The sequence below is a fragment of the Excalfactoria chinensis genome, chromosome 23 (genome assembly GCF_039878825.1).
Source record: "Excalfactoria chinensis isolate bCotChi1 chromosome 23, bCotChi1.hap2, whole genome shotgun sequence".
Taxonomy (NCBI): Eukaryota; Metazoa; Chordata; class Aves; order Galliformes; family Phasianidae; genus Excalfactoria; species Excalfactoria chinensis.
In genome coordinates, this window is record NC_092847.1 from 28786 (window position 1) to 45101 (window position 16316).

At 58.3% G+C, this 16316-nt stretch overlaps 1 protein-coding gene across 1 annotated transcript in view; it reads left to right on the forward strand.

Moving 5' to 3' along the window:
• Positions 1–4049: 4049 nt before the first annotated feature.
• Positions 4050–16316, forward strand: part of LOC140262020 (receptor-type tyrosine-protein phosphatase V-like) — a 28756-nt gene continuing 16489 nt past the window's right edge. Inside the window, 11 exon segments of the mRNA XM_072356097.1 lie at positions 4050–4098; positions 4101–4178; positions 8752–8828; positions 9724–9787; positions 10899–11165; positions 11657–11926; positions 12537–12803; positions 13716–13988; positions 14541–14801; positions 15298–15570; positions 16022–16291. Coding sequence (XP_072212198.1) covers positions 4050–4098; positions 4101–4178; positions 8752–8828; positions 9724–9787; positions 10899–11165; positions 11657–11926; positions 12537–12803; positions 13716–13988; positions 14541–14801; positions 15298–15570; positions 16022–16291 — 2149 coding nt within the window.

Below are 16316 nucleotides of genomic sequence, written 5' to 3' on the forward strand. Positions count from 1 at the left end.
TGCTCAACAAACCAGTGCCATAGGGTGAAGGTGACCCCAGAGTGCAACCCCTCCAGCTCTCAGCTGCTGACGTGTCCTTCTCTCCAAGCAGATAGTTGCACAACTCACTCCAGTGCCTCTTCCTCTTTTCTTGGGCAAACTGAGCAGCTGGGTCCCAATGGATCTTTCAATTAAGGCCATGTTTTCCAGATCTTTGCACTCTGTTCTCCTGCTCTCTTTTAAAGTGACAGAGTATGAGTAGGCCAGCATTGGTGAGGCTGCACTTGGAAGTGCTGGACTCAGTGCTGGGCCCTCCAGAACTTGGGCACACTGGAAAGAGCCCAGTGGAGAGTCAAAGAACTGGAACATCTCTGCTGTGAGGAGAGGCTGAGAGAGCTGGGGCTGCTCCATCTGGAGCAGAAGAGTCTCAGGATCCCATCCATGGCCATAAGTGCCTGTAGGGAGGGGCAGAGAGGTAGAGCCCAGCAGCAGGGCAGGGGGAACTGGGTGCTAACGGGAGCCCAGGAGGGTCCCTGTGACCATCTGATGGAGCACTGCACAGGGACCTGACAGGCTGTGGGGTTCCCTCCTCAGACACCTTCAAACCCACCTGGACATGGGGCTGTGCACCAGCTGTGGGTGTCCATGCTGGATGGGGCTCTGAGCACCTAACTGAGGTGTAGGTGTGCCTGTTGATCACAAGGAGTTGGACCAGGTGGGCTTTAAAGACCCGTTCCAACTCAAATGATTCTCTGATTCTGTGATCCTGCCTTGTAGGGCACACCCTAAAGGCAGACCCTGGCAGGCTGTCACCCTACAGCACATCCCAGAGGAGCTCCCTGCATTGCTGTGCACTGTAGGGGCTCAACAAGGATGTGCTGATGCAGCCAGAGGGCAGCAATGCTGCGAATGCGTGGGCTGCAGCGTGCAGCTCCTCCAGCACACAGCCCAGGCATGCCTGCCATTACGTGGGCCTGGCACTGTGATGTTTGTGGGTCCCCTCCTATGTGGGATATTCTGTGGTTCTGTGATTATGTGAGTCTATGATTCTGTGATTCTATGGTTCTGTGAGTTGGTGCTTCCATGATTTTATCATTCTGTGATTGTATGATTCTTTGAGCTGCCCCAGCATGGACAACATCCTTCTGCTTCTGGAGCCATGAGTGCTCCCAGGAGACCCCAAGCAAAGAGGGGGTAGAAATGGGCACAAATATCTGCCCAGCTCTCTATCCCAACCACAGCCAGTTTTGTGATGCTGTCAGGGTCATGGATGCAGGACAGACCATGAGGGGTCCCCTGTCGCAGTGACAGCCACCCTACGTGTTGGTGTCCCCTCTGCCTGTCCCCTCTCCAGGGCTTGGGCAGTCCCCATACATGGATGCTTGCAGCCTGGCTTTCAGCACAGACTCTCTGCCAACAGCCTTATTTTGTTCATAATGCTCAGCAGAAGAGGGGGAAGAGGATGTTTGTCAGCCAAACAAATATCTGTGCCTGTCCCTGTAGGGGGCAGAGGGGAGGGCAGAGGAAGAAGCAGTGGGGATGGAGAGGCTGCACATGGGGGTCAGGGGACAGTGGGATGTGGGGGTGTTGGGGAGCAATGCTATCATGCAGATGACCTTAGATGCATGCACTGCTGCTTGGGACCCCAACACATCTGTGCCTCACCTGCTGATCTTGCAGCCTTGTAGAACCAAAGCTGGGGTTGGCCAAGGCAGCACCATGCTCATGACACACTTTCATCCCAGAGAGAAGAGCCCAATGCAGTCTGCTGCTACAGGTCTCTGCTGCAGCTCTTGCTGACCCAGGAGCTCTTTCTGTGCTGTCAGAAGCAGCTTGGCTCCCCAGTGAGGGCACACTGCAGGGCAGAGCTCTGCGTGGACAAGTCCTCTGCCCCAGTGGATCTGGAGGAGCTGCTTAGAAAACAGGAAACCATCTGACCAGGAAAAAGCAGCGAGACGCTCCCTTACTCCGCAGTGTTTGTTGTTTTAGGCTCTCCCAGCCAAGCAGACCAGCTGATCATGCTGAGTCCTGGAGCAGCCCTGGACCCACAGCCACAATGCCCACAAGACAGGCATGACAGCGTGGCTTTGTGGCCCAGATGCCAAACCCCCTGCTCATGTGTGCCTCCTTCATTACAAGCATCCAGCCTGCTGCCCTCCTTCCCCTTCAGCAGCACAGCAGCCCGGTGCTGCCCCGTGCACAGAGGATAAATTGAAGCAGAATCACAAAATCACAGAATTATCAAGGTTGGAAAAGACCTAGAAGATCATCCAGTCCAACCAGCAGGGCAGCTGTGTCAGCTCAGAGGTGAGAAATGCTCTTGCCAGAGCTAAGAATAGGGCTCAGATCTCCATCATAGCATCTGGAAAATCTCTAATGGACCCTCCATACCCCTACAGTAGTCTTAGATTCATAGAATGGCTTGAGTCAGAAGGGACCCTTAAAGGTCATCAGGTCCAACTCCCTGTGATGAACAGAGACACCCACAGCATCTTGTGGCTGATCAGACCCAAGGTCACCTCCGTGGACATGTCCCTAGGGCCACGAAATCAGAGTGGAGCTCCACACTGCTCTGCAGGACCCCATGGATCGTCCCATCAGCCCGAGTTGAGCAGCTCAGACTGAAGGAACAGGGACTACAGAGGGCTCTGGGAGGAGGCAGCCAGCAGGCAATGGTGGTTCTGCATCCCTCTGCCAATACTTCACCCCTGTCCCAGAATTGCTGCACCCAGCGGAGATAAGGCAGAGCTGCCAGCAAACCCTTCAGCAATCGCAGGCACCGTGTCCAAGAAACAACCCAAAAAGCAGCAGCTGGGGAGAGCAGTGTGCCTCTGCCTGTGGGGTGGGTGCTGTGTTGGATGGGGTGAGAATATTGGCAGCGCAGTGAGGCGGTTGTGCAGCCGTTGATGCTAGAGAGAGGAGGGAAAGCAGCCAGGGAACAAGATGGGACATTGCCCTGCCTTCGCCCTGAGCTGCTCCTGCCTGCAGGCACGGAGGATGGGGAGGGCCTGTGTTTAGTCCTGCAAATAGGAAACATCAAAGAGAGACCTTTCTCCCCAAACCAAACCCTTCTGTGTGCAAATACAGCCGTCCTTCAAGTTTGTTCATACACAGGAAGCTTGGAACCAAAGGCCGGGGCTGGTTTCATTTTGAGGTGAGCTTTCCAGTTAATGGCACTGTTTGGAAGCTGATCTGCTTTCTGAATTTGGAGCCTGTGTTTTTTGCAAGCTGCAGTGGTGTTCAAAGCTTCCCCCCTTCCCTCCCATGCAGGCGGGCTGCTTTGGATGGAGCCGGTGCTGCTGGCCCTCTCCTTTTTCTCTGCAGAGATTTTGCCAAGCTGGGGGTGGAAGAAACTCACTGCTCCTGCATGGGGCTAAGCCAGGTGGACCTGCTGGTGCAGAGCCCTGAGACACGAGCTGCAGGCGGTGCATTTGGCTGCGGCCATGGGGACAGTGTCCTTGTGCTCAGGGCTCTCACATCTCCTCCTGCTGCATCTACTGAGGTGACAGAAGGGTCTTTGGGAGCAGCTCCCATGGGCATGGCTTTCCTCCAAACCACCGCCAGGAGCCGAGAGTCTGTGGTGAGGATGGGGCAGTGCCCTCCTGGCATGCTCTGGTACCTCCCCAGACAACATTCTGACCCTCCTTCTTCCACATCTCCTTGAAGAGGGGCAATGAGGCAGTGAGGGGCTCTCACTCCAGGCTCTGATGGCACTCAGGGCAGTAAACCGAAGCTCATCACAGCCCACAGACATCTCCAGGGATGGAGCATGAGTTTGGATGCCCATGCTGGCTGCGCTGTGACCTCAGAGCCCTTCCTATCCCCCTGCAATGGCAACACCACGGGATGCTTACTGCCTCCAAAGGTCCCATCACAGCATCTGCCCACCACCCATGGTGCTCACGATGCAGGGGGCTATGAACCATGCCCAGCCCTCCCTCCTGCCTGCAGTGCTGCCTTCCCCATGGTGCAGCCCCCTGAGCCGTGGGGCTGCCAGAGACACCTCCATGGCACTGATCCTATTCCCATGGCATCCTGCAACCGCAGAGCGAGCCCAGGCGGGCCTTCCCATGGACCAGCCCAGACTTGAGCGTCAGAGCTGTGCACACACGGGAGCAAACAGCGAGTGGGAGAGCACCAAGGCAGCGCCACGCACAGGGACGGGATGAGGAGCACAGCAGGGACATCCAGCAGCAGAGGTACCGGGGTCACTCCTCTCCCCATCTCCTTGCCCATATGGAGCCAGGATGCATGCGGTGGGAATGGAGTGTGAATGCTCCCACACTCAGTGGCACAGCGTGAACAAAACTCTTGCCCTGGGGTGGGCTGCAGTGGATGGGGTAACTCCTGTATGTGTGACGGTGATGTTACATGAGGGCTTTGGGTTCCCTGCATGGTTAGTGCAGAGCTCCGGGAGCTGCTCGCAGCATTGCCAGAAGCACATTCCTGGATCTGTGGGTGCAGGGGTCCTGGCAGCACAGTGTAGCTTCAGTGTCAGCCTGCATACTGTGCATTGCCCACCAGCACTGCTTCCCAGGGTGGGAGCAGAGCCCTGTGGGGTTACTGGCGATGGCCTGAAGGGTTTTAGAGGTGCTGCCCTTGTTGCAGGCTGCTCCAAGCTCTCCCTTTGCGGTGTCTCTTGCTTCAGCCAGGGGAAGGGGACTGAGCCTGTTCAGCCTCAGTAGAGTCACCCACACCCCAGGAGGGCAAAGCAGGTCTGCCCGGCTCTGCCGGCTTGCTGGGTGTGCTCTGAGTCACCTGCAGCTCTGCTCTTCCCAGCTGGTTTGATGCTTGCAGACATCCCAGGTGCTGCTGCCAGGTCCTTTCTGTCACCAGCAGCAATCAGGGGGTGCAGAGCATTGCCTTATGTGGGACTTGCTTCCATCTCCCTCGTCTTCCCCATGTCCTCATACCCGGCTCTGCGCACAGCTCTGCCCTGCATGTCTGCAAAATGGGAAGAACTCCAATGCTGGAAGGTGTGGGGCAGAAGGCAGAGCTCAGCATGGAAATCATCAAACACCTGCGAGGGGTTGGAGTAAGAGCATCGTGGTGCTGTGGAGCTCAGGGTCCCGGCCCTTCAGCGTGTGAACCTCACAGAGAGAGTGATCCCAACACTACCTGCATCCCCTGCAGGGATGCACCCTGTTCCCCTTGTTCCTTCCTTGCAGCACTAGGCAGTGCTCAGTGTTTGCAGTTGGCAGCAGGGAGAAATCATGACCTGGGGCAGCCCACAGTGCTCATGGGCATGAAGAGAGACTGTGACTGGGGGGGCTGGGAGCTGAGGGATGCTGCTGTGGGCTGGAGGCAGGGAAGGAGCCCCAGAGCTGCTCCCAGCCTGGTTGCTGTGGCACCAGTGTCTGTACCATGGGGTGATGCAGAGTGCCAGGCTGGCTGCAAGGCGTCCTGCCCAGGGAGAAATGGCATTGCTCTCAGTGCTCACAGGTGTGCAGGAGTGCTGTGTGACAGCTTTGCTCATGGTGTAGGGCCAGGCCACAGCTGTGCCCCACTGTACTGTGACCTCTCCAGGTGACAGACCATCCCTTGGGGTTGTGTGGCAGCACCCATGCCCACATGCTGACCCGACATGGTGACCTGGCAGTCACCCTTCCATGCCCAGATTTGGGGACTTTGTCACCTCGCAGACCTTGTGACACCAAGAATAGACTGGTGCCTCAGACTCATGCCTTGTTGCACCCTTTACCCTCATTCTCCCTCTTGCTGCAGCTCAGGTCTCCTATCTCCCCCAGGCACAAAGACCACGCAGGGATGAGCTCTGTGCCACCAGCACCATTCCCAGGGCACAAAGGGCATAGAATGCAAAGGGCTCCAGCATTCCAGTGCTCATGGTCTGCTGGGCGTCCCCCCTCCCCCCACGCCTTGCGGTAGCCTTTGCTGCTTCATGGAAAATGTGATGACTCGGCAGCCCCCGAGTTTCCAGGCCTGCTTCCAGCCACTGGGTGGAGAAACCTTCTGCAGTTGTTTTTGGGTCTGGAATAGCTAAAGGCTTCACCATCGGGGGGAACCGCATGGGGGCTCTGGCATCCCCAGCTGACGGCGTCTTCCCCTGTGTCCCCGCTGCGGTGGCACAGAGGCACTGGGGTGGCCACACACAGAAGGCAGTGCTGGCACATAATGAGCAGCTTATCCATCAGCATAAGAGGCTGCTGAGCCCCGTGGCGCCGGGAATAGAGCTTGGATTTCGCTCCTAGCAGCAGTCTGGGCTGGTCTGCACCACGGGCACAGCCCTGAGCTGAAGTTGCTGGGGGTGGGATGGATGTGTCCCTGAGGTCTGCAGGGTGCCAGCTCTGCTTGCCCTATGCAAGAAGGGTGCTGGCAGGCAGGAAGGGGTTTCACCTCAGCCATGGAAGCATAGAGGAGCAGCCCTCAAATCTGTGCCAGGGGTGTGTGAAACAAGGATGGAGGGGCTGGATGGGCACAGTGAGTGCAGGTGGGCCCAGCTGAGCTCCCAGGGCAAGCTTAGGGCTGGCAGTTCCCAGGACTTCCAGGGAAAGGGGCTGTCTTTTGGCTGGCCCAGAGCTCTCTGGTTTGCTTGGAAGCTAAACGAGCCCCACCTCAAGTCTGCAGTCCAAGAAAGTCTCCCATCTGTGCCACTGCTGGGCACACCACCTCCTGCCACCTGCAATGAGAGATGCATGATCTCTTTTCAGGGTCCTCCATCCCCAGCTCTCTGGATCAGAGCTCCCATCAAGCTGAGCTCTCCATCCAAACCCCCTCCACCAGCTGCTGGCTCCTCTACTCCATCCCTGCCCTCCCTGCAGCCCCTGCCTCCCTCCAGAGCCACCCTGAGGAAGCAGCCCTGTGTCTCCAGCCATGCTGTGGAGTCACTCCTCTGTGAGGCCCAATGTCAGGGTGTGTGGGAAGATAGAATCAGCCAAAGCCACTTTGCAAATGCATCTGGTCCAGCTATAGCCTCCAGGCTCCCTACCTGGGCCCCCGGGTAATCCTAGCCATGCATTTCTGTAGTGGGGAGCTCCAGCCCCCTCCCAGCTGGCTGCAGCCATCCAGCACTGGAAAAGGGCCTTGGAAAACAGTCCCCTGCCCACTGTCAACACCAAACTTCCTTCTGCCTCAGTTTGTGGAGGGGGATTCCCACCCCCTGCAAGTGGCTGGGAGACACAATGACAGCCCCTGTGGGCATCTGCCCTGTACTCAGCTACTGCCAGATGTAGAAGTGCTGACCCAGCTCCTGGATCATTGCTAGTTTCAGCAGCAGGATGGGTATCCCCAGCTGTGCTGACCCATGTCAGCAGTGTGACTTGATAAGTTTCCCCTGGTGCTAATGTATGGTCATCCCAAATATCTATTGGGGGTCCCTAAGAGCTTTTAACCACTTAAGCAGACACATCACTTGCATGTTTGGCATTCATACCTCTCCTGAGCTGTCTGTATTAGCTTGTCCATGCTAAAGCAAGAGAACTCTTTGCATCCTCTTTGCTAACCCCCACGTAAGGAGAAGGGGACTCCCTTTGTCATGCTTTGCCCCCTCTCCTGGGAGGCCCCAATGGCTCTCAGTATATCTCAGTGCAGGACATCTGGGAACATCTACCTGCTTTGCTCCTGGTTACTGACAGCTTTCCCACATCTTTGCCCAAGCACTGGGGAACGATCTCATTCTCATGGGCCCCACCTGACAAAAACTCCAACTCCCTGGGGGAAGGAATCTTCTGTCCTGGGGCCATCTAGGGAACGTGCCCCACAGGATCACATCCTGACAGCTCAGACAGCTGACAGCAACAGGCACAGCCTGAATAGCTGCTGCTGGTGACCACGCTGCTACTGGGACAGACTCCCACGGCCACACAGGCACTGCTGAGATTCTTCCAGCACTATCCTAGATCTCTGGCGTTGACGTGAAGCCAATAGCATCTCTGCTCTGAATAAGAGCTGGCACACGGCCACGCGTTGCACAGACACAGCCCTGCATCACACAAAGCACAGCCCCGCACACGGCCGGGGGCACGGCGCTGCAAAGTGCAGATCCAGCAGCTGTGAGCACGAGGGCACAGCTCAGACCCTCAGACAGGCAAAGCGTTCTGCAGGCGTCTTCACGCCCATGCGATGCAGCACACAGAGCTCTCAGTGTGTGCAACCCCCCCAGATCCGATCTCTGTGCCACGTGCATCACATGGAGCCACATGTCCCCCGCACAGCACACCCAAAGCTTCCCTCCTCCATTTGCACAGAAATGCGTGCACACGCGGCTAAAGGGTTCACGCAGTGCAGAACCCCACGCACCCACGCGTGTGCCGATGCCCCCCCAGCACCGGGGCTGCGCTCCCTCCCCTCGCTGAGGGCCGGTTCGGGCACTCCCTCCCGGCTCGGAGCCGCCATCCGTCCCGTCCTGTCTCCTCCCCTCTCCGCACCAAATCCCACAACTCTGCAGCACTCCTTCTGATGGCCAACCCGCGCTGCAGCCGCGCAGGGCCCCCCCCGGCAGCTCCCAAGCGAGCCGCTCCCTGCCCGCACAGCACGGGGACAGCTGCAGCGTCACCGCAGAGGGACGCGGAGCCACGGGAACAATAGCAAATGCGCGCAGCGAGGGGCGCAAAGCCGCTTTGGACTTCTCCCAGCCCAGGGACGGCTGGCACGACTGACGGGCAGCGCGCTGGCGCGCATCGCTCATCCCCACTGATGTCACCCCGTCGCTTGGGGAGCGTGCGGGGATGCGCGCTGAGCTGGGATACGGGGCTGCGTGGGGACAGGCGCTGCTGAGGAGCCCCCACCCCAACGTGTCACCCCTCTGATCCGCAGCCCCGCTCCCCATGAGGCCACCGCTTCTGCCGCTGCTCGTCCTGTGGGTGCCGCGGTTCCTGGGGACCCTGGCGGAGGTAAGACCCCATCTCTCTGGTCCCCCCATCTGTCCGTGTCTGGCTCTGAGCGTGCTGGCGGTGGGGGCTCGCATAGTCCTACCCCGCTGAGGAATGACGGCATCGTTCTGGGCTGCCTCTCCAGCCGTGCAGCTGCACCGAATTAGCTGCGTTAGCAATTACAAACTGGCGCTTTGCTCCGCTCGCCCCCCGCGCTCCCCCTCGCCGTGCCATCCTCTCCCGGTGTTTCTGCTGCCGTTGCTGCCAGGCTCCCCCCGGGGGTCCCAAGCTCCTCTGCTCCCCTCTGTGTAACACAACCCCCTGAACCACCGCACTTGGGTTGGGAGGAAGCCAGAAATGAATCATCCCGCAGAGAAATGGGGGAAATAAGTAATGAGTACTACTCCTCTTGTTGCGGGACAGGGAGTAGGCAGAGGTTTCCTTTAATGTGGGGGAACTGTCCCCAGCTTAAAGCAGGGCACACCCTGCTCACCAGCAGGCTGTGGGGGTTGGGTGTCCCTGCCAACACGCACCCTGCAGTCCTCATGTTCTTACTTTGCAGCTGGGCTGAGGTCTGGGGGTCCCTCCAACCACCCACTGTTATGGGGAGGGGGCACTGACAGTGCATGTCCAGAGCTCCCTCCCTGCTCAAATCCACCCGCTGTGCCCTGGCTGTGCTGGTGGGATGCCCACACTCTGCAGGCACAGCTCCATTTGGGTCAGTGGGCCCAGGAGCTGCACTAAGGGTTGGGGCAGCCCCCACGTCCCTCCTGCTCAGCCTGTCTCCTGCCTTGGCCGGGGGGTGATGGAGCTTTCCCAGGACATGACAGTCCTCAGGGGTCGCAGCCCCCAGGGCCCCTCAGCTCTGAACACCTCACCTTATCCCCATCTCACTCGGATGTTCTCTGTCCCACAGGAAGAGGGCTGCAATGGAACAGCATGGGCAGGGCTGGAGGCACAGGATGCACTCGGTGACAGAGGTGAGACCTCCAGCTGCCAGGTGATCTGCAGCAGCCGTGGGATGTGGGGGTACCTGGATGTGGATGCAGTCCATGGGGTGTGAGTGATGCTGTGACTGTGGGCTGCAGGATGTGCCCGGCTGGTTTGGGGAGTTGGGATGATTGTACCACGGAGGTGAAGCAGCCCATTGCTAAGTGAGGGACAAAGGCAGTTCAGACAGTTGGAAACCTGAGTCAAGCAAACAAACACGGGTGGAGTTCTCATACCTCTGCGAGGTGAGAGAGATCCCACAGTGAAAAACCACTGCTGCATGAACTCTGTGCAGGGTGCAGCCCTTCTAGCTGTCCTCAGGAGGAGCTCAGCCATGCATTCACCTCCACAGGCTGCTGGCACCCTGGCTGCATCCCCATCACCCTTCCCAAGCAGCCTGCTCCCAAATCTGCACTCAGACTGCTCAGGGACAGCACTCAGAAGGCCTTTCCCAGGGATGTGGCTCAGCCTGCGTGCTGCCCAGTTTTCCCAGTTACCGACAGTGTTGCATGAAGTGGAAATTCTGAAAGCTCTGTGCCTCTCTGGCTTTATAGGGAGGGCACACGCTGCACCTGAGCAGTCCCACAGATGCCCCTATCCCCAGGGCTCACCCCACACTGCTCTTTGCTGTGTAAAGGCAGCTTCAGGTGGTTCTCTGGGGCAATAGCTGTGCTTGTTTAAGGCTTTCTTGCCCTGCCAGGCCCCAGGTAAGCCTGTTTCAACATGTTGCACGCTGCCAATTTTAAATGCTAATGATTATACAAGTGTCTTATTAACACTAGAGCTGCTTATAAGCTGCAGAGCTGGGGACGGGAGCAGAGATGGAGCATGGAGGGGTCCCACTGCAGCTTGGCACTGGTACACAGGCTCAGTGCTGAGCAGTTCCAAGGACAGGGATCTGATGGCAGATTTGGCTACTGACCCACCCATTAGCCAAAGCCCTGTATACCACTTCCTCGTCCCCAGACACTGTAGACATGGGGTTGTGTGGGCGAAGCAAGTGATGGTCTGAAGCCTTTGGTGTCTTTCTGCAATGCAAGAGATACTCAGGAGCACCTCTATCACATCCATGAAGTCTTCAATCCCTTCTTGTTCCTGCAGGGCTCATCCTGAACGTCAGTGCAAGCAATCAGGGCCGGCTGGGTTCACTCCTCATTTCCTGGGATGAACCAGAGGGGGATGCTGAGGGCTATTCACTCACCCTCTCCCCACTGGGGTCAGGCACACTGCTGCAGAATGGATCTGTGGGACCCAACATCACCAACTTCTGGTTCCACGGGCTGACCCCTGGCACATACTATGAGATTGAGGTGACAGCCGCACTGCACTGCATGGACACCGCCAGGCAGACAGTCACAGCACAGACAAGTAAGGGCTTCCCCTGGGACTGCAGGTCTGAGAACTGCTCTGTGATTTTGGGACATCTCTGCCAGCCTTGCTCTATGCTTCCCATGGTTCATGGCAAGGGTTGGGGGAAGGGGGCAGAGCTGGGGAGCCTGCATCCCTTTGGAAGGCCCTTGAGCAAAGTGGTGCAGGTGAAGGCAGAAAAGCTGAGACAGGAGAGCAGAACTGAAGGGAAGGGCATGGCCGGGAGAAGGGAAGGGTTTGGATGGCCATGGTGTCCCAGGCCAAGCTTCTCTGCCCTATTCAGTCACTGTACAGAGTGACCCAAAGGGACAGAGTGGGGTTGGGGCAGCCCACACTGCTGGTGGGAGGACAGGGGGCTGGCAGGGAGCAGATGGGGCTGTGCATGGTGGATTGGACCCATCTGGCGGGACCTCACTTGCAGAAAGCCCCATCCCATCAGCTCCCAGGCAGCACGACAGCAGGACAACCCTCCATCCCCATCCATCTTGTAGGTCCTTCTCCAGTCCGCAACCTGAGCCTGAGCAGCAGCGGCAGCCCAACCTCACTGCACGCCTCCTGGGCAGCCGGCAGCGGGCAGTGGGATGGTTACCAGCTCACCCTGTATCACAGCAACTCACAGATGCTGGTGAGAAATGCATCCGTCCCACCAAACACCACCACCTTCCTGTTTGACGGGTTGGTTGCTGGCAGTGAATACGCCTTGAAGGTCAGCACGCTGGCTGGGGCCGGCCAGGCGAGCACCAGTACCCACCAGTGGACAGGTAGGGAGGGATGGGTGTGCCTGTCCTATGGGGAAGGGCTGGGCAGGATTAAGGGTTTGGGAAGGAAGGGATGAAACACATGGGCTGGTGGAGGAGGGGATCTCAGCTCAGAATGGGCAGTTTGTGGAGGATGGGGAAGAGCTGAGGGCTTATCATAGAGACATGGGATCACTGAGCTTGGGAAAGACCTCGAAGGTCGCCAAGTCTAACTCCTGAACCATCACCACCATGCCCACTGAGCATGCTGTGAGCTGAGGGATGTGGAAAGGACTGCCAGTGCAGGTGTGTCAGACCATGGGGACCCCTACACACCTGTGGGGCCCCCTGCTTGGTGGGGCTTCTCTGCTCTGTAGCACCGTGGGAGGAGGGCAGCCTTAGCAGAGAGCCTCAATTGGTGGGAGCTGCACAAATGTTGCATTATTTGGGCTGCCCTGCTGCCTGGAAAAGCATGGAGGGACCCCACAAGGCCAGCTCACCTGGGAAGGGACATGGGGAATCTGCAGCCCCTATGACAGTGCTGATGGCAGAGTAGGAGACCTTGGGGAGGGTGGAGAGTGATGGCAGCCCCCAGCATGCTTATGCACAGCCCATTCCCACTGTTTCCCCCCAGCACCCTCCATCCCCACCCAGCTGAAGCTCAGCCCCAGCTCCAGCACCAGCCTCTCTGCCACCTGGGCGGGTGCAGGGGGGGCTGCCTGGCTGCACCTCGTGCTCCGCAACCTCCACACCCAGACGGTGACCAAGACCCTATCAGCCAAGAGAGGCCTCACCAGCTACAGCTTCCAGCATCTCCAGCCTGGCACCCAGTACTGGCTGGGGCTGAGTGTTGTGGCCGGGCCCTACACTATGGATGGGCCCAATGCCACAGCCTGGACATGTGAGTAATGGAATGGGGGCTGGGGGGACCTTTGTGACTGTGGCTTTCTCAGATCCAGCCTCTGAGTGCAGATGTGAATGTGCCAGCACTGTGGGTGCAGAGGGTGGAAAGCCATCCCAAGACGCAGCTCTGGGGAGCCGTGATGGTAGATGAGGGGACAGGCAGCCTGTGGTCCCCTTTGGTTGCTGTCAGAATAAAACTGTAGAACCATAGCAGCTTAGGTTGGAAGAGACCTGCCATCACAGTGGCTGTAGCACTGGGAGCAGCTCTGGCCTCAGACTTGCTCTCTCAGACCAGGAAACCATGAGGAAAATGCAGAGCACAGTTCAAGTCCTGGACAAGAGCAATGCTCTCCAGCCCTCCCCTGCTCTGCCTGCCAGTCTGGGCAGCTGCAGCCTGCTGACTGTGCAGCTCAGCTTTTGGAACAGCTCCACACCCCCAGCTGCTTTGGTTCTGCTGTGGGGCCTGACTCAGTCCCTGCAGTTGTCTGACCAACCCGACTGCACAGCGCCCAGCTCCAGACATGCAGCCCAGACAGGAGCTCCATCCAGGCCGGATCCTGGGAATATCAGCGAGGTCGTAACAGGACACCCGTGGAGATGAGGGGCCCCTTAGGAATTTCCTAAGACTGAGCAGGAATGTTTGCACTGGGGACTGGAAGCAGCACGCTCCTAAAGGATGCTGACGGCTGGATGTGGATAAGGCAGTGGGAATGAGGCTGGGGGTGTGTTGGGCAATTGTGGGGTCTTGCACAGCACCTGCACACATGGCTGTCTGTCCCCTCTGATCAAGCAGGCACTGCTGCTGTGCCCGACACCCTGGTGCTGGCAGCCCTGAGTTACAGAATACAGCAAGCTGTGGGCTGGGGATCCGTCCACCCCATCACCCTGACCCCATCCTCTTCCCTTCCAGACCCCCTGAGCCCCACCAACGTGACGCTGAGTGGAGCGGAGGAGCAGAACTCCCTGCAGGCTCACTGGAGCATCCCAGCAGGACAGAGGGACTTCTACCTGGTGACACTGCGGGAGGTGGAGGGCGGTGCTCCCACCAGGAACATCTCCATCGGGGGGGACAACGGCCGCGTCGCCTTCCATGGGCTGAGCCCTGGCAAGCAGTACTCTGTGCAGGTGACAGCGGTGGCTGGGCCTTACCGGGCTTCTGCCCGCAGCGCGGCAGCCTGGACACGTAAGCAGAAAGCTGAAGCGTGTCTTGTTGGGCCATTCGGGTTCCCTGCAGAGGGGATGAGCTCCTGCAAATGGGGCTGTGGGAGCAGAGATGGGGCTGTGTGATACAGCGGCACCTGGCCCTAGGAGCAGCAAGATCTGCTGCGCCGCTTCTTCCTCGTGAGAAGGGACTCAAAGATCCATGGCAAAGCTGTGTCAGGTCGTGGCAGGTACCAGCCAAGCCTGTAAGCTATGGGCTCTCCTCCCTTTGCTCCCAGCAGCTGCTCTGGGGGAGTGTATCTCCAGCAGAACCTTTAAAGCATCATCTTCCTTGTTCCCAGCCCCTCCTGGGTGACATGGAGCCATGGCCTGTGCCCTGGCAGATGCCCCAGAGCTGCCACTCCTGGAAGAAGGACTGGAGCCCGGAACAGTGAGCGGGGCACTCACCCAGTCCTGGAGCTGAGAGCAGCAGAGGCTTTCTCTGCAGCCCCACCTCCCTGTGCTTGATGCAGGAAGTACTGCCTGATGCACATGACCCTGTCCTCATGCATGATCCCACCTTTGTCCCTTGCAGAGCCACTCCCACCATCTGCTTTGAGCCTGTCCAGCCACGGTAGCCCCTCCAGCCTACAAGCCAGCTGGGAGGAGGCCATGGGAGAGGGCTACATGGTGGCCCTCAGCCCCACGGAGCGCCCTGTGAAGAACAGCTCTCTGCTCATAGGTGCCACCAATGTCACCTATGAGGGCCTCCATCCCGGGACCCTCTACACCTTTGAGGTCAGCACTGTGGCTGGTCCCTACACCTCCATGCCCCTGCGCATCACCAACTGGACATGTGAGTCCCTCTGCCCTTGTTGCAGCCAGCCCTGGGGGTCCCACTGCATCCTGCCTGTTTCCCACATGTTGTGCCTCGGGGCATGACATAGCAGAGATTGTTTGCAACCTCACCAATTTAAAAGGCAAAAGGCTCAGGAGGAAGGTAGAGGTGTTGCTGGATGTGTCTGACCCTCGTCTGTGTCTCAGCCACCCAGCACGAGGCTCAGCAGAGCCCAGTGCCCTTCTCCCCCTCTTTGGCTTCATTTTGGTGGCACTGCTTGGGTTGGATGTGTCCTGAAACACCTTTCCTTACCCAGCACCTCCTCCAGTCTGGGCTCTGTGCTGGATCAGTCTCTGGGCCAAACTGGTCTGTTGATGTCAGCAGGGATGCTGGTGGCACACTGACCCACCCTGGTGTAGGTGTTCCTAGGGAAGAGGCTCCATCCCAGCACATTTGGGGCTTCAGCTCTTCAGCAGGTGACCCAGATTCAGTGGCTCTACACCTTCTCTCGTAGATCCTTTGCCCCTGGAGCAGCTGACGCTCAGCAATCAGGGCTGCAGTACCTCTCTGCAAGCAGCCTGGAGAGCAGCGCTCACCGGCAGCACTGGCTACACGGGCACCCTCTGGGAGAGCAGATCTCAGGAGCGGGTCAGAAATGTGTCTGTGGGGAACAACTGGATGAATGTCACTTTTGAGGACCTGGTCCCTGGGCGACAGTATACACTGGAGATGGCTGCTATGGCTGGGCCTTACAGATCCAGCGTGCGGTCAGCCACAGACTGGACATGTGAGTGTGCATTGTCTGCCCCAACACTATTGCAGATGGCAGCCATGGCCCAGGCAGGGTGTGGAACATTTATGGGGGGATGGACAGGCAGACAAAGGAAGGGCAGGATGACAATCAGCAGTGTTGGAAGCAAAAGAGTCCTCAGTGCAGGAGAAACCTATCACAGAATGGAATGTGTTACTGATGGGTACCCAGCACACCAAGTGGGGTCCTGCTCCTACACCACAGAGCAGAAGTTCATGCTATGTGGGGTTCCCAGTGCTGATGACCTGACTGGGGACAAGCAGCTGAGGGTGCCCATGATGAGTACACAACAGCATAGATCCTCATTGCAGCCAACTGTCCTGCACCCACCTCCTCTTGATGCTGTTGGGCTGCAACTCATCCTCCATGCCACATCCCCATCACAGCCCCCACCCCACTGTCCTCTCTTATTTCTTGCACCCCCCAGACCCGCTGGCTCCATCTGGTGTCACCTTGACCAACACCCGGCACCCGCTGGGACTCTCAGCCTTCTGGGACAAGGCTGCAGGAGACGTGGACCAGTTCCACCTCCAGCTCTACAGCAAGAGCCACCCAGTGCAGAGGAACATCTCAGTGGGACCAAACATCCACAACTTCACCTTCCTGGGGCTGACCCCTGGCGTGCAGTACTTCCTGAAGGTCTCCGTCCTCGCCGGCCCCTACCGATCCTCATCGCACTTTGCCACCGAGTGGACATGTGAGTGAGGGGTGGCCCTGCCTGC